The following is a 17,550-nucleotide window of genomic DNA, read 5'->3' as shown; positions in this document are numbered from 1 at the left end:
AGCACTGTCAGTGCACTGGCTACAGCCTCCGAAGTGCTAATTCTGTTTCATTTCTAGTACACATTTAGGAAACAAAGCCGAAAAGCAGGCATACTGCTTTCAGGGACATACTTCTAAAGACAACTTCCCCCTAATCCAGTGACATTTACATACACAAGACAGATGCCCTAATATGAAAGAATATTTATTGGAACTCTTAACTAGAACTGTTTTAAAGGGGACTCCGATTGAAACCCCGGGTCTTCATTTATTCTATACATAATACTGAACCCCTGCCAAGTGCCAGGCACTGTGACAGACATAGGAAAATAAAGCTATGAAAAGAAAGGTCCCACCCAAAACAAAGGTGAAAACAGCAAAAGTAATCAATGACAACACAGTTCAACTGTCATGAGGAGGTCTATCCCAGTGAAGGGCGATGGAAACATCCAGAAGGACAGACAAGAGTCAGCCAAGACACAAAAGGAAAGGAAAGGCATTTCAGAAGACAATCCAGAGGAACAGACTGTTTAAAGGTATGGAAACAAGACATCATAATCCTTGCTTGGAAAACACCAAGCAATTTGGTATGAAACGCACAAACTGTTTATGATGGCAGGCTGCTTCCAGACAGTCTAAAGAAAGAACAGCCAGGCTCTGTCCCATGCACCTTTTCCCTTTGCTCTTTTGCTTTATGTTTTTACTGTAATAAACCACAGCCATGAAAACAAACAAAAAAGACACGTCAAAAAAACAAAAATAAAGAAAAAACAGTAAAGAACCAACTAAAAAGTCCCCTGTGATGCTCAGGATCTGGATTGTATCCTAGTGGCAGTGGGAACCAGGAGGTAATTTAAGTTGTCCAAGAGGAGAGGCCCAAGAACCAGCTGGATGTTTGTGTCCCATGTTCTAGTATGTGTGTATGGGGCGGTGCCAGGTGTATTTAGGGATTTCCAGCCTGTGGGAGTAGTGGACAGTGTGGATACCATCTGAACACAGTACAGTTAATAAGGAGGTAGGAGGAAACAAAGAACTACTTAACTTGCATAAGTCAGCCTATAGAGCAAACCCTACATCCACGAATCATAAAGGCCTAGTTTACAGCCCAGACTGAGTGAGGCACACCTCAATGCCCCCCTCAGACTGAGGGACTCTGCCTCCTCTGAAAAGCACTTGTGTTCTCTACCATGTACCATCCACCCCACGCCTGCCGTGACGTTCATTCATTCACTGGCTGCTTCACACCACTGGTTATCTTCCTATGGTCTTAACTTTTCAACAAATTTGTTAGGTTCCCTGAAAGCAGAAATTTTCTGTCCATTTAACCAATATCTTGAAATATAAATGACTGATGAACAATACTACCGATGAGAGACAAAGTTTACTTCCACTTATGTACTCTAGAAAGTTCCACACACCAGGTTTTGTCCCTTTCACCTTATGATGTGGGGATTTATGCTACTGTTGGGAGGAGACAACTCTAGTTGAGAAAAATCCCATCTCTAGAATGCATAAGGGTCTGCATGCACAGTTGAGCTCTCAGATATTCTTTGAATTCAACAACCCTGGTAAAATAAGCAAACCACACACAACTGGGATGGGTCTCATAACCCAGACGTGTACATACCGTGCGATCCACTTAACATAACCTTCAAAAGTAAGCAAAACTCATCTCAGGTGTTAGAAGAGTGGGCGGGGGGGGGGGGGGGGGGGAGCGCAGCAGGGAGAAGGGGGGTGACAACCGCGTACCAGGGGCTTCTGGAGTTCTCGTACTGTTCTGCTTCTTAACCTGGGTGCTGGTTACACAGGTGTGCTCACTTTGTGAAAGTTCATCAAGTCTTACCATTGACTGCACAATTCTTCATATGTATACTGCAGTTCAAAACATTTACTGAAATCAACAGGAAAAAAAAAAAAAAAACAAGAGGAAGCACCAGTGATGAGGAGCCACAAAGAAAAGGCCCTGGTGATGGGGCAAAAGAGAAAAGAGCCAGAAAGACTGTAGAATGTTTTAATTCAAGTGGGAAAGCAGACATTTAGAGACCTACTGTTACCTAAAGTACTAATTAATGAATTAGTGCTGAGAACTATTTTGGTAAATTATAGCCACTTGAGGAACTTTTTATTAATCTTAAAATTCCTTCAGCATCTATGGAAGCACATTGTAAATGTATGCCACATTAACAAATACACAACTGAATCCATTCTGAACCTCCCACCCAGGAACTAATAAGATACCCTGGCAATCTGGCCGGTGTGGTTTGGTGGTTGAGCATCAACCCATGAACCAAGAGGTCGCTGGTTCAATTCCCCATCAGGGCACATGCCCAGGTTGCAGACTTGATCCCCAGAAGGGGGCATGCAGGAGGCAGCCAATCCATGTTTCTCTCTCATCCATGTTTCTCTCTCTCTCTATCCCTCTCCCTTCCTTTTTCTCTTAAAAAAAAAAAAATCAATAAAAACATTAAAAAAAAGATACACTGGCAAGTTAGCTGCCTAAGTTTAGTATGCAACAAGCAACTAAAAAACGTTGAGTAGCTTGTACACCATGGTTCCAACTTTACTGTTCCAAACAAATGAACTAAATGGCACTAGTCAACCTACAGGAATAGCTATCCCCTTTTCCAAAAGAAAGCATTATTGTTTCCTAGAAAGGCAAATTTGCATCTCCACCATCTATACAGCAGTCACTTCACCCAGCTCTCATCACTCTCAAGTTCACGATCCTCAAGGCACATGCCCGGGGTTTCAGAAAGAGGGGTGCAGGAGGCAGCCTATCAGTGATGTTTCTCGGCGATGTTTCTCTCTATCCCTCTCCCTTCCTCTCTCAAATCAATAAAAACGTATTTTAAAAAAGAGAAAAGCATTCTGTTAAGCAAAGGCTTTGTAAAGTAAGGTATTATTTCTGCCCTCCTTTGCGGCCTGAAAATTTTATTAAAGTAATAAATTCCTGATTATAAAGTTCTCAATCCTGCTGTAAATTCTTTGTAGCACTTGCCACTCGCTGAAATTATCTTGTTTACTTGTTTATTTTCTTTCTCTCCATAGCATTTTAAGCTCCGTAAGAACAAGGACCTTATCTGTCTTTATACCACTACCACTGTAGGCATAGCCCAGATGGCTGTGTGCTCAACAAAAACTTGTTAAATGACCACAGCTACCCAGGTAATTTACTTTAAGGTCCCCAAGGACTAGTACACATCCATAAGATCATATCAATACCAAGAAATCGGTAGGTTCAAGGTCACCTATTTCTGGGTGAGAGTAACTGACCCAGCTTTTATACCAGGTTAGAGGTTAGACAAGGTTTGAAAATTTGGAAGACAGGTAATTTTCTATGTATTTTTTGAAGTTTTATGAAAGACAAACACTATAATAAAATCAATCTGACCTAAAGAACAAAAGCCCAGCCGAAACCGGTTTGGCTCAGTGGATAGAGCGTCGGCCTGCGGACTGAAGGGTCCCGGGTTCGATTCCGGTCAAGGGCATGTGCCTTGGTTGCGGGCACATCCCCGGTGGGAGGTGTGCAGGAGGCAGCTGATCGATGTTTCTCTCTCATCGATGTTTCTAGCTCTCTATCTCTCTCCCTTCCTCTCTGTGAAATATCAATAAAATATATTTAAAAAAAAAAAAAAAAAAAAGAAAAGAACAAAAGCCCAGTGGTGGGTGACTGAGGCCCTGGAGAAGAGGCTTACCCTGCTCCAGATTAGGTACCTACTCCTTCTGCTCTCTTGGCGTTTTCCTCTCTGAAACGTATTACAGGATGATGCACTTGTGAAGCTTCAGCAAAGATCAAAATTTTGACATCACTAATTATGTATGTGACCCCCTATAACTTCTAAAGTACTTCATGTCTGCTAAAGAGATTCTGAGTTGTCAGCGTATCGGAATTTAAAGGGAGAAAAAGTCCAGTTACAACTGCAAAGAATCAGGGAACAAGGAAAACATTGTACACACAAAACAACTGAGTACCAACTTCCAATTCAATATCCTAAAGCACCAACTTTTTATTAAGCTACACAATCTTATTACACATCTAAAGTAAATGGCTCACTTTTACTTGTCTGTAAAATCTCTAGAAACAGTACTATTTTCAGAGAGGTAGCATTAAAATAAACAGGGATTAAATAAAACATGATTGCAACTCAACATGGTGATAAAATCTGGAGTTGAAGACCAATGAAGTGCTAAATCTCTGGTAATTACGCAAAGCAAAAAGTTTCTAATTTTTCAAGTGAGTGTGATTTAAGCAGTAGCTCCAAGTAAAAAACCATCAGCAAGACTTGCAAACCATCTTGGTAATTTTTATTTTACAATAAAGACATCACTGCATTCACAGAAACAACAAGACTAAAAGTAAAATATACTTACTCTGCCCAACATTCAAGAACTGCAGCTTAACAATGGTTAAATAAATTTGCCAATTTGTGGGGTATTATTTTTTTCCTCTTAAAGCTGGTGTCCTCTCTTTCATGAAATTGGCGAAGTGGGCTGGGAAATACTAGCTATTACCTAGGAAGGAATGGTGTTTCTTCCCCACCACCATCGCCTTACACACACACACACTCCCTCCCTTTTCAGCTTGCAAGGCTGAATCTGTCAGCAGGGTGGGTGAGTGCAGAAGCAACCTTCCTCACTGCAGTGGCTCCTCAAGTGCCACTGTCAAGACTTAACAGTGAATCACACCACAGGCAGGGGGAGACCCAGGATGGAAATGTTCTAACCTGGTTTGTAGGGAGCGTCCCACACTCTTCAAAATTACTAAGTCATTACAATTGGTAAATGTTATGGTATGTATACTATACCTCAATAAAGCTATAAAAAACAACCAGCAAGGAGTAGACCCAACACATAACTGATAATACATCCAAAATGTAAGATCTCTATTTCCCTCTGAACTCCAAGTAGTCTATTAAGTATTCCCTCCTTCCCGTAACATATTCCTTAGGAGTTTCTAAACTTCCTTTCATTCTGCTCTATGCTGCTCCAAAAAGGAAGAATAAATACCTTCTGAATCACTGTCATGACTCCACCTGCAGAATTAAATATATTTGGTATATATGGCAACAATAGTGAAGAGTTGGCAGGTAATTTTGTAGAAATCAGTTCTGTTCTGAAGAAGTAAAGGGAAGGGGGACTCCTCCTAATTGATCCCCAAGTCGGACTGCTCCAACCTCCCATAGCTTTTTATACCTCTCTTAGGGCCTTGATAACTGGGAGTATGGTCATTCCGGTACATGTCTTACCAACCTTTAACACCCTCCTCCTCTCCCCAATGTCTTGAACAGTATCTTTCACATCCAGAGAATATAAAAATGTTCTCTAGATAAGGGACAGTATTTTCCTAACCAAACTGAGGAATATCAATTCTATTCTCAGAGGATAAATACAGTTCTGAGTCCTACTGCACTACCGATAATTCAAAGCTGACTTCTTTGGTTGACTGGTCAATGATGGCAACAATGATGACAAGAAGGATGAACTAACTCAAAAATCACCTTGGGCTAGCCAAGCAGCTGCTGTTCTAAAACCAAACACTAGCTCAGAACACAAAACCCAGTTTCTATGCCAGTCAACAGGTTAGAAAAACCCTTTTATTATTTAAAATTACTAATTTTTGCATATTGCCCACCATCCAAAAACCGAGCAACATGTTTTCTACTACCATCACTACCAAGTCTGACTAAAACATTATGCAAGGCAGAAAATGTCAAACCTTTGAAGTACAGAGAAAATTACAAGAAAAAGTCCCAGAAAAAAAAAAAAATGAAGTAACTAGAATCAGAAAAATTAATCAATACGCTAAGTAGGATAAGATGAAAATCTATGAAATTTACCTTTCCACATGAAGTACAAATATTATTTGCCTTCCATTAGTGATGACTTCTAGAATAGCTCTAAAACACCAAAATACTGGCAATAACCAAATGAAACAAATTTAGATGGTAAGAGTATCTATCATGAGCTGATAAAACATTAAGTCCTCAGGTCTCTGAAATCTGTGTTCAAAGCCTACTTAATAAAAAAATTACACAAAGATCCTTAAAGATACTAGGTGAGTATCCTATTCCTGAACAGACTCTAAAATATTTTAATAACTAATGTTTGCTTAAAAACTGATTTTCACTGTCATCTGTGACTCTGAAAAAAACTTTAAACATCCATATTTTTTCCTTTTTTTCCATATTGTTTTTAAAGTCAAAATCTTCCACGTGCTTCCAAAAAGTTAAGAGTCAGATTTTTAATACATGTAAAAACTGAAATGCATTTCGTTATGTGAGATAAGTATTCCCCAGCAATATATCATATGCAAACTTTTGAATTTGGTAATAAGTTTCTTTTCACCAGTAAAGTTCTCAAGTTCTTATGCGTTTCCTAGTCACTTACTTGAACATCATCTACGGTAAATCAAAACAAAACCACAATAAAGAGGTCTGGCCTCTGAGGGAGTCTACATGTAAAAAAAAGTACTCATAAATACCATCACAATTGCTTTAAACAACACGTACATTTCTAAACTTCCATGCCATTTGATCAAATTCCCTGTTTCAGATAGCAAAACAAAATCTAGCCCTCGCTTGGTTTGGCTCAATGAAGAGCACTGGCCCCTCAGAACGGGCTGAAGAGTTCTGGGTTCAGATCCCGAAAAGGGCACGGCAGGTCCCTTGATTGCAGGCTCAATTTCTGGGTGCGAGCGTGCTGAAGGCAACCAAGGTGTCTCTCTCACATCAATACTACTCTGCCTCTCCCTCTCCCTCCCACTCTCTTTAAAAATCAGTGGAAAAATATCCTTGGTGAGGATTAACAACAAAAAAGAGAAAAACCTATTAAGCTCACAAGGAGTGTTTTTACTTTAAATTAATCTATTCTATAATACAAAATAATTGATCTGAATTTACTTTAAAAACTACTTTTGATGAAATACCTTCACTTTTTGAGTATTTTTATTCAAAGGTCTCATTTCTAACAGATGTAGTGGAATTCACAGAACTGTTCCATCAGTAATAGGACCAATTAATCTGATATATTCTTTAGCCTACCCAATATCCTATTTAATCCCAGGTATAAATAAAGCAATGATATCCTAACAGACACACTGAGTTAGCGAAAGAAAAATATCCAGTTAAAACTATGGAGTACTACTTGTCATATTGGAATACCACCAATTCAAAAACAAGTACCTGATGAAATGAGACCTCTGGCAAATCAAAGTTGTCTTCAAGGACTTACCAGAAACTCACTCATTCTGTCTCGATTTCACACACACAACCCAATGTCTGCACGTTATATGACATCAAGCACGTTATATGACATCAAGAATAGTTTAACTTCAAACTATAACATCAATGAAAGAAATTCAAGATGTAAGTGAAAAGATGACTGGAAGGCTACAAAACCGACTCTGACCTTTCTTTCACTCCAGTGCATGGACATGTTACTCGTTTTGATACCAGATGCAGTTCACTACTGTCACCAACATAACAAGAAATTCTTTCAGCGCTTTTCATTATCATAAAGTTTTAAACGCCAACTTCAATATGGTCACACAATTCATTTCACCATTTCGCAAAATCGTCTTCCATCAGCGCTCTGCGCCAAGATCAGGCAAAAACACACCAAACGGACAGCTAGGCTTTCAAAAAAAAATGCATTTTCTTTATCAAAGCTCAATCTTTATTTTCAAGTGCACAAAAATAACAAACATTTGCAGCTCAAGACAGGAAAAGCACAACCAGCGTTACTGTATAACCACCACTAAATTTCTCAAAGAGAAAAATAATTCAAGACAGGCAAATTAAAAATATTCTGCGCAAGCCAAAAATAAAAGCTCTTCTGTCCTACAATCCATAGCAAAGTCCTGCTTCCTCTCTTTAGGGAGCCAATACCAATGAGCCAATGAATACAAGTATAAAGTAAATTCAGTGTCTGTTTGAAATAAGACAAAAACTATAGATCATTTATTCAACATGCGGCTTTGCAGCCAAAACGAAATACAACCAAAACCACACATCACCTACCCACCAATGGTAGAAGCCGTAATCAACAAGTTGGAAAGAGGGCAGAATGAATAGCTCACTACCCTCTCCTCCACATTTAAAAACAAAAAAGTCCTTTAACAGAAGGTAACAGATCTTCAAGTACCTGGTGGAGGTGCCTTTCCTCACATCACAGATGCTGCATTTAAAGGCTTCCGCGCTGTTTCTGAAGGTGCAGACGCTACAATCCCAAAAGCCTTCGTCTGCGGCAGGTTTCGCTTGTCTTTTCGGCCTGCAGGGGAGAGGGGAGAGGGGAGAGGGGAGAGGGGAGAGGGGAGAGGGGAGAGGGGAGAGGGGAGAGGGGAGAGGGGAGAGGGGAGAGGGGAGAGGGGAGAGGGGAGAGGGGAGAGGGGAGAGGGGAGAGGGGAGAGGGGAGAGGGGAGAGGGGAGAGGGGAGAGGGGAGAGGGGAGAGGGGAGAGGGGAGAGGGGAGAGGGGAGAGGGGAGAGGGGAGAGGGGAGAGGGGAGAGGGGAGAGGGGAGAGGGGAGAGGGGAGAGGGGAGAGGGGAGAGGGGAGAGGGGAGAGGGGAGAGGGGAGAGGGGAGAGGGGAGAGGGGAGAGGGGAGAGGGGAGAGGGGAGAGGGGAGAGGGGAGAGGGGAGAGGGGAGAGGGGAGAGGGGAGAGGGGAGAGGGGAGAGGGGAGAGGGGAGAGGGGAGAGGGGAGAGGGGAGAGGAAATCACAGGCGCTGGTGAGCCGTCGTAATTTCGAAGGAATCCTGGGCTGGAAACTTCGCTCCGGCGACCACCCACCCGCCTTTTCCGAAACTAGAGGAGGGACCCGGCCCCCACCGGCGCCCTGCAACCTCCGGGCCGCGTGGCCTCCCACGGCGGGCGGCGGGCGGCTCCGGAGCTGGGCCGCGGCCGCGCAGGAAGCTGGCGGATTCGGCAACCCGAGCGTGGGGCCGGAGGCCGGGAGGCGCGGCGGCCGGACCCGGGGCGCGCAGGGCCGCCCGCGACGGCGGCGGGGCAGGGCCGCCCCCCTCCTCTCCCGCCCACCTGGTTAAATCTCCCTTTGTCTGGGCGGAGCGGCAGCGGAGGCCCGGGAGGAGCCGCCATGGCTGCGGCGCGCACGGCCGCCGGCCCGAGCGCAGCGACGCCGCCCCCGCCCCCGATCTCCATCTTAGCGGCACCTCCCCCGCCCGGGGGCTCCGGGCCTAGCCGGCGGCCCCCGCCCGCCCCGTCCTCCCTCCCCTTCCGCCCCGGCTCCAAGCAGGTACCTGGTCGGGCTCTTCTTGTCGCCCATGGTCATGGATAGGCTGGACCGCCGCCCCACCAAAGCCGAAACCGGCGCGCCTCGGAGGAGAAACGCCGTCCGGGGAGTCTTCGCGGACCGACCCCCCTCCCTCCCCCGCGCGCACCCGCCCTCAGCCGCTGCGGCTCGAGCTCCAGCTGCCGTCGCCGCCGCCGCCAGTCTCCGGCCGAGACTAGTCCCCGCCAGCGCCGCCTCCGCCGAGTGACTGACGAGGGGCGGGGCCTGGCGCCGCGCGTCACGCCTCGTGCGGCCAATGGGAAGCCACGGCCTGCGCCACGGGGCGGGGAGCGGGGCGGGCAGACGTGGGCCGGCTGGCGGGGTGCGTGCGCTGCCGTGCACTCTGGTAGCGCGCGTGCCTGCTGGCGGCCCCGCGGTCCCGCGGCCCCGCGGCGGAGCGGGCGTGCCCGGCGGGGCGTCCGTGGCCGTGCCCGGAGCCCCCGTAGCCCGTATCCGGCTTGGAACTGCGCGCGGTCGCCTAGTGCAGCCGTCCTCGGGCCCGCAGCTCGACCGCGCCCCGGGGAAGTAGTTCCACGCGGAGGCTTTCAACAGCCGCGCCGCTAGCAACGCCTAGAAGCTGGCAGTGCCCCGGAGCCGGCGGGCCTCTTTGGCCTGGGTTCGCCCGCGCCCTTGCGCTCCTCTGCCACGCAGAGCTGGCATCTGCTTCTCCCAGCCCATCTCCAGCCCTAAGACCCCGCGCAGGCCCCTGGCGCTGGGGGGACTGCAGAAAGGGTGTGGCACAAGTAAAGCTTCCCTAGGGCCGGGCACGGCCGCTGCGCACCGACTCCCTCCGTAGCCCGCCCAGAACCTAAATAGGGCGTTTCCCTAAGGAAGTAGCTGCTGGAATCCTGGCAGCCACGTGCCAGCAGTCAAACTTTGGGCCTCAGTTCCTTTATCTCCAAAATGAGGCTAATAACCCTCCTCCTAGGATTGTTTTAAAAATTCAGAGACCTATGCCCGATAAGCACGCAGGTCAGTACCTGGCACTTGGAAAGGACCATACAAAACCCTGGGTGAGAGCTACCATAACGGGGCCTGGGCTGTGCCCCACTCCCCCCACTTTAGCCGCGCAGCACCCATGGCTTTCTGCCCGCTCTAAGGCTGCCGGCCAAACTGACTGGAACGCGACTCAGGCCCTTCAGGCACTCGGCAGTCCTGGTAGGGGAGGATCCCAGGTGATAAGATAAAAGGCTTGGCGGGCTGAAGCCCTGTGGGGGTAGGACGGAGTCAAAGATTGCTGCTAGAGGTTGGGGATATCCGCTCAGCATCCACTGTGATAGGCCCCATTTATATGTAAACAAAAGTGGGTTATTATCAGGACTGCCCCACGGAAGAGAAGTACACTGAAGCCAGGGAGCAGGAAGTCCTAGGGTTAGTCCCGGGATCAGAAACCAGAGAAGGAAAGAGGGAAGGAATGTGTCAACTGGAAGCTTGATCAGCACATGCTGTCCTTTCTAGGCAGGCACACCAGGAGGGACAGCACTGTGCAGCGAGGGTCAGTGCCCCTCAGGTCACTCTGCCACCTGCTTCTCAGACAGGAAAGGACGAAGTGGAGGAGGGAGGTAGGGGGGCAGAGAGCCCAAGGGGACAGAGAAAGCCACGGGGCATGCACACAAGCCTGGCCCTGTGCCCGCAGCCTTGACCTCTGGTGTCAGCCTGGCATGCTTCCAGGACCCCAGCCCTGGGGTGAAGGTGCTGAGAGGAAATGGGTGGTAAAGTTCCAGCTGCAGAAGGGGCATCTGGGGAAGAGAACTGGGTAGCTGGGAGCCACAGGTATGGGAAGGAGACTTACTTTGTTATTATTATTATTATCATTAATGTAGAATAAAATGCACAAATCATTTTGCAGCACTGTGAATTAATAGATGATAGATAGATACTAAGCCTTTGTATCCACCATCCAAATCAAGATAGAGAATATTTTCACCCTTTCATCCCTTCCCCGCAGGTAACCACTATTTCAACTTCTGTCACCAAAGACTCGCTCTGCCTGTTTGTGGCTGTCATGTACCTGGGTTTATGGTATGCACGCATATGTCTGGTACCTTTTTCTCAACGTAATAATTGTGGTATTTATCCATATTGTTGCCTATATCAGTAGTTCATTTTTGTTTGCTTGCTTAAGTGTGTAGAATTCCACTACAAATACAACATAATTTAGTTGTCACCCATAGGAGACTGACTTTTTTAGTGTTGTTTTTTTGTTTTGTGTGTGTGTGTTTGTATTTTAAGCTGTTTTACCTTTTCAAAAAAAAACACATAGATTTAAACATGCTTTAAGGGGAAAAAGAGAAGTCCCAATACAGAGAACTAATTTCTAGGAACATATCAGACCCAACATCGCCATGTGGCTGGAACTGTAGAGGCTCTCGTTTCATTCGCGCCCCCTGAAAGTTTCCTTGTAGTGACAGAGATGGACAGTACTCCTCTGAGGCAGGCGCTGCGGGATAGCAGGCTCTGCTCTGCAGGGAAGCCTGAGTGGCGGGGCAGACCTCCCTCTGCAGTGTTGCTGTGAACCATCCTGGTGTGAAATGTGGTGAGGAGCCAGCCCCTCCCCTGCCCCTCTGTTTCCTATCTGGAACTTCTAGTTCATGTTTCACTTACAGAAAGGGTTCTACTGCTGTAAAAATTATTTGAAACCCATGGTTTAAGAATAGATGTTGGATAGAAGCATCTCCTGTAAATGATTTCACGGATCATAGCATAGAGTAAAAGACCACATTCCGCCTCCAGGTCCCTCCAGTCCAGTCACGCCGGCTTCTTTGCCGTTCCTGGAACTGTCACCCTCCCACCCAGGGCCTTCGCACTTGCTGCTCTGTCCCCCAGATGACCACATTTTCACCTGCCTATCTTCCTCCAGGTCTCTGTCCCAAAGTCAGATTTTCAGTGAGGGATCCCAGTCACCAGAGTCTAAAAATCTTGAGCCGAATCTAGGTGCCATGCCTCATTCCAGGGACTAGAAGATCAGATAAACAAAATAGACTTGATTCCTAACCTTTTGGAGTTCACATTCTAGTTGAGAAGCCAAACTTTTTACAATTAATTAATTATGATTGTGACAACTGCTGCAAAGGCAAAGTACAGGATGCGAGGCCAAAGGAGAGGGAGGGAGGGAGGGAGGGAGGGAGGGAAGTCCTGAAGAAGTTCAGGCTGCGGAGCAGGGGGAAGGAAAGCCAGTTCCAAGGGGCGGGCTGAGGGGCGCTTTGGAGGAGCTGAAAGCTGAAGGCCAGCGGCTGGGCTGGAGCCCAGTGTCCCCAGGGGAGAGGAGAGATAAGGCTGACGAGACAGGTTCTGGCTGGGTCCTGTGGGGAGGGCAGGCTTAGCTGGGAATGGGGTCTTCATCCTGAGTGCATGGAAGCCATTGTCTAAGTAAGGAACATCCTGTATAAAATTTTTATGAGTATATTTGTGCCAAAAGTGACAATTGCTAAACCAAGGTCACAAATGTTCTGGAGAATAACAATTTGCATTTTCTTTTGTGCATTTGGAAATAAGGTGGGAACATGGGAATATTACATGGAGATGAAAGAAAGCAAGGTAGGATTAGATTACAGGCTAGTTAAAATTAGGTGCTCTCTCGAGGGATGTTAATCTGGCATTTCAAAGGTGCATTAACCTTGATGCTCAATAACAATGGGCAGGGCTGGCTTAAAAACCTTTCACTAAAGAAGTTATAGGCCTGAGGGTACTACCCACCATGAGCTGCCCAGTTAGGAATTTATGATTTTGTACAGCACCCTCTTTTTATCCACACCATTGATAAGTTTGCCAAGAATATTTTTCTACCTGGGACTGCCTGCAGTCTACCTTAGTGACTGAGATGCTGGGAGAATGCAGAGCCCTGGGGGAGGAGATCGGGAGGGAAACTTTAGATTGGCCAGAGAAATGGACCAGGAGGGGCAGCTTGCGTGGGCCTCCTTCCTTTCTTTTATTCAAGAAAGAAGCAAAAACTACTGGTGCCTGCAAAGTCAGGATCTGGATTATTATCAACACAGCATCCTCCTGTCTTTATTTGCAAACATTACTCCCAGGCAGAAAACATAAATACTCACTGAGACCCGGACTTTGAACCTTAGGAACACCCAATAAAGTTATCATAAACAAGCAAAAGCAAAAGGCCTTTCTCCAAATAGCTCAGGGCTTACACCACCCCACCCTGTTACACCTTCTTATGGTCTGAGTTCCAAATTGTGGTTTGGGGCGGGGTTTTCACCAATCTGCAGTGAAATGAGAAAACTAAGGGGTAAATGTATAAATATTTGTCTACACCCAAGTAAATTACCAACAGTTGATTCTTGGGGAAAAACTTTTTTATTTGGAGATTATGTCTTTCCAAATAGTTTCTTGGAGGGTTGGGTAAATTTTTGTCATTTTTTTCAAATACACATGAAAGTTTATTTAGAAAGTCACAGAGATAGAAGGGAGCCAGCTGGGCTGCGTGGACCCAGGAACCAGTTACAGGGCCCAAGAAGGGCCCTTGGAGCCAAGGAGAAAGAGGAAAAGAAAGTGCCTGGCGGAAGGAGGGGAAGATGCGCATGCTCCAGAGAGCCTAGAGGCCGGGTAACCAGGCGCCCCTTTTAGAGGAGCCGTGGCAAGAGCAGATGGTAGTGGGCTTTCTTCAAATGTCCTCAGTTGGTCAGATCACAAGTTGATGGTTCTGTGTTGGCTTCCTAACCTTCTCTCTTGGCACCAAAAGCTGGAAGCAGCCCGAATGCCCTTCAGCAAGTGGATGCTGTCCATCCACGCCATGGAAGAAAAAGGAAGAAACGATTTACATGTGCAGCACAGCGGAATCTCGACTTCATAGCCTACGTGAAAGGAGCCAGTCTCCAAGGTCACATACTTTGTGATCCTACTCATGGGACATTCTGGAAAAGGCAAAATTATAGGATGGAGAACAGATCAGTGGCTTCCGGGGTGAGGGGTGGAATGAGGGTTTGAATATAAAGGAAGAGCAGCAAAAGGGAATTTGGAGAGGTGATGGACATAATTTACATCTTGATTGTGGGGGTGGTTACAAGACAAAAATGCATTTGTCAAAGCTTGGACATATATGCCAAAAAGAGTAAATTTTACTGTATACAAACTACACTTTAATCATCTGGCTTCTGGTCATTCAGAATGAAGAGTTCTCCAAGCCTCTGCATTCCACATTGCCTGCTCCCTTCAAGTAATAGCCACAGAGCTAGCGTGCTGTAGTTTAGCTGTGTACCTGCCCCGGGGGTAAGCCTGTCCTTTTCTGAGTGTTCTTTTCACTACTGGGGCCATACATCTTGGAGTCATTCCTGACTCCTCTCTTTCCCTACCCCCTACATCAACCCATCAGCAAACCCTTTGTGCTTAACCTTCAGTATAGATCCTGAATCCGACTCCTTTTTTTGCCATTGCCACAACAGCCTTTATTCCTCATTCATGTTCCAATCGGTGGTGCAGCTCTGCCCCACATGTCTTACCATTCTGGTACCCAGGTTGAAAAACCAGCCTCCATTTGGAAAATATGTTCTCATGGCAAAGGGAAAAGAACATGAATGTTCCACACCATGGCTCTTCACGGAAGTCCACTCCTCCCCTGGGGAGGGGGTGGGCGCTGCAAGAAGTCACCTGCCTGCAGGTAAGGACATAGGAAACCCTCTAGGTACAATTGATGACAATGACTCAATATGCCAAAAGGTTTTCCAGTTTAAAAGGCACAAAATTCTAAAATGTGGAAACTAAGGAAGAATACAGAGTCCACTGCCCAAGTGTATCATAGTCCTCCTATGGCAAAGATCAGGAAAACCGGCAAACCTTACAGGGGTTCTGGAGGGTCCCAGATTGTAGGTGTTTATAGATGCAGCAACAGGACCCAGCTTTCCTGGCCCCATCCTCCCCCTAGGCCTCTTTAGTATCCACAGAGCAGCCCTCCTTCCTCATGAGAAAACTGGAGGCCAGTCTCAACTTCAGTGCCTTAAATTACATGCATGGCATGTGCAGTTTGAGGGGTAGCTTCTCCAAAGCCTCTACCTCCACCAAGGTTCAGAGCCAGGCAGCTGGATCCTCCACCAAGGTTCAGAGTCAGTCCAGGGAGTGCTTTGGGTCAGCTGCTGTGGTAACTGCAGCAGATGGTCCCTTAAGAGAGAGAGGCTGGGTTAGCACAGCCCAGAGCCCAAGGATGTCATGACCAGGGCACAGAGCTCTGCATCAACAGAAGAGAGCGAGGACTCGCTGAGGCTCAGCACCTTGACCAGCAGCTGCAGCTCTGGGAAGGCAGCAGCCCTTCCCCGCCCACATCGTGAGGAAGGACCGTGTCCAGGGTGACAGAGAGAAGGTGCTGAATTCCAGAACAATGTCCAGCTGATTCAGGAATGCTGTATTCCAGGCAGAGGAGGATCTGGGAGGAGATCCAGGTGGCCTAGCTCATCAGCCTGGCTCAGTCGCTCTACCTGTTGCACCTTTCTCCCCTGGAGATAATTTCTACAAAAAGGAGAGAATCTCACACAGACCAAAAATGCTGGTGTCAGGGTTTTTACAAAGTACCTGGGGTGCTGCAGCACCTGCAGCTGGGTGCTCTTAGGAGGCACGTGGTACAGCTCTGTCCTGTCCTCATCCTCAAAGTAGACCTCTAAATTATCAGGGAAGTATTTTTCTTAATTTTATTTGGGAGAGGGAGGGAAAGAGAGAAACATCAATGACAAGAGAGCATCTCTGATTAGCCACCTCCTGCACACCCCACACTGGGGATCGAGCCCCCAACCCGGGCATGTGCCCTGACTGGGAATCGAACCATAACCTCCTGGTTCACAGGTCAACGCTCAACCACTGAGCCACGCCAGCCGGGCAGCAGGGCAGTATTTTTGCTCTAAGTCCCAAGAGGGTGTTCCACCAAACATCTCCATTAGATGATCAGTAAACCTGGAGTCCTCATGAAAGGCAGAGAGGAAGTCTGACTGGGCATACTCTGGGTCCCGAAAAAGCACAGGCAGCTCAGTCTGTCCTGGTCACCTCTGCTCAGCCTGGCGCGTAGGAGTTCTCCATCTGAGCCCCCTGAGTGCACTCAGCCCTCCCGAGGCAGCGCCTTCATCATCACTGGCCCAGGGCTCCTAGCCCGAGGGCCTGGGGGTCTCCTTCTGGTTCTGCTCCTTCTTCTCTTTCAATTTTGCTTTCCTTGTATCCCTCGGTTCAGTTCGCTTTAGTGTATCTGCTTTAGTCCTCATTTCCAGAAGCTTCTTCTCTTTGGCATCTATCTACAGCCCCTCATCACACCAGTTCACAGCCTCAGCAGTTTTTCCGCTCCAGATGGCATAAGGCACCCCTTACATTGCGTTGAGGTGGCAGGGTTTTGGTTTTCTGGCAGCCGTCACATCATGGAGAGCAATGCCCAGATTGTACGGCGCTGCTGCTCGGTTAAAGAACAACATTCAAACTGAAGGACTTACATGCATGCATATAAGAGTAACCAATGGATGCAAAACATTGGGGGGTGAGGGCATGAATGGGAGTGGAGGGGGGGGGCCAATAGTAAGATATGTACACATATAATACCTTCATAAAAAAATTTAAAAAAAAGAACAACATTCAGATCAGGGTGTGCACATTCTCCTTTAAGCTTCAGTCTGCGAAACCACAGCTTTTCATCATCCTTTTCTTTAACGTGTTCATTGTCTTGGCCTGTTCTTCTGGAGATCGCTCGTCACCAAAAATAACTGACTGGAGGCAAGCCAAGTCAGGATTCTCCTTGGGATCAATTTCTGGTGGTGCTTTCTTCATAAACGGGATCTTTTCAAATTCCTCTTCCCCTCCGGTCCTCGCGGAAGCGGCCACAGTAAGCCTGGCTCTGGAACTTCTCCGGGAACAAGTCCACGTGGTCGTCATCGGAGGCAGCGTCCAGCACAGCCGCTCCATGGCAGCTCCATGGCAGCTCCTGGGTCCTCCGGCCACAGCCCCGCTGTCCCGGCGCCCAGCACTGCTCCGGCTCCTCCTCCTCATCGCTGCTGCTGCCACTCATTCCAGCGCAGGCTCGTCTTTTAGACTCGTGATTGGCCTCCCTACTTCCGCTCTTGAACTGTCAGGTCATTCTAGACTGTGCTGTGGTGTGAGTTCCAAATCTTCATGACATCCCTGCAGAGGGCAGGTGCTCACTGAAGTGGCCTCACAGTCGCTGCAGGGCCCACGGGCCTCCATGGCACTCCGGCAGGAGGGGCAGCGCCACCTGAACAGTGCCGGCCACTGAGCCCAGGAGCAGGGCCTCCCAAGTGCAAGAACTGCCTGGCCTGGAAGTGACACTGTGACTTCTGCTCACAAAGCTGCA

At 47.3% G+C, this 17,550-nt stretch overlaps 1 protein-coding gene and 1 pseudogene across 2 annotated transcripts in view; both read right to left on the bottom strand.

Moving 5' to 3' along the window:
* RYBP (RING1 and YY1 binding protein) overlaps positions 1-9,450 on the bottom strand; it is an 89,600-nt gene extending 80,150 nt beyond the window's left edge. Inside the window, exons 1-2 of the mRNA XM_080675336.1 lie at positions 9,232-9,450; positions 8,122-8,247 (exon numbers count right to left, since the gene is read on the bottom strand). Of these exons, the coding sequence (XP_080531462.1) occupies positions 8,122-8,247; positions 9,232-9,263 (158 nt within the window). The 5' untranslated portion in view covers positions 9,264-9,450. The remainder of the gene's footprint in view (positions 1-8,121; positions 8,248-9,231) is intronic.
* Positions 9,451-16,054: 6,604 nt separating this feature from the next.
* LOC308251818 (tetratricopeptide repeat protein 4-like) lies at positions 16,055-17,247 on the bottom strand (annotated as a pseudogene). Its single transcript has 2 exons — positions 17,052-17,247; positions 16,055-16,638 (listed from the first exon to the last, which is right to left on the bottom strand). The product of its transcript is annotated as a tetratricopeptide repeat protein 4-like (transcript).
* Between the last annotated feature and the right edge of the window lie 303 nt (positions 17,248-17,550).

The sequence above is a fragment of the Plecotus auritus genome, assembly GCF_963455305.1.
Source record: "Plecotus auritus genome assembly, chromosome: 6".
Lineage (NCBI taxonomy): Eukaryota > Metazoa > Chordata > Mammalia > Chiroptera > Vespertilionidae > Plecotus > Plecotus auritus.
Note: the sequence above shows the minus strand (reverse complement) of the source record. Positions and strands in the feature narration are given on the sequence as shown.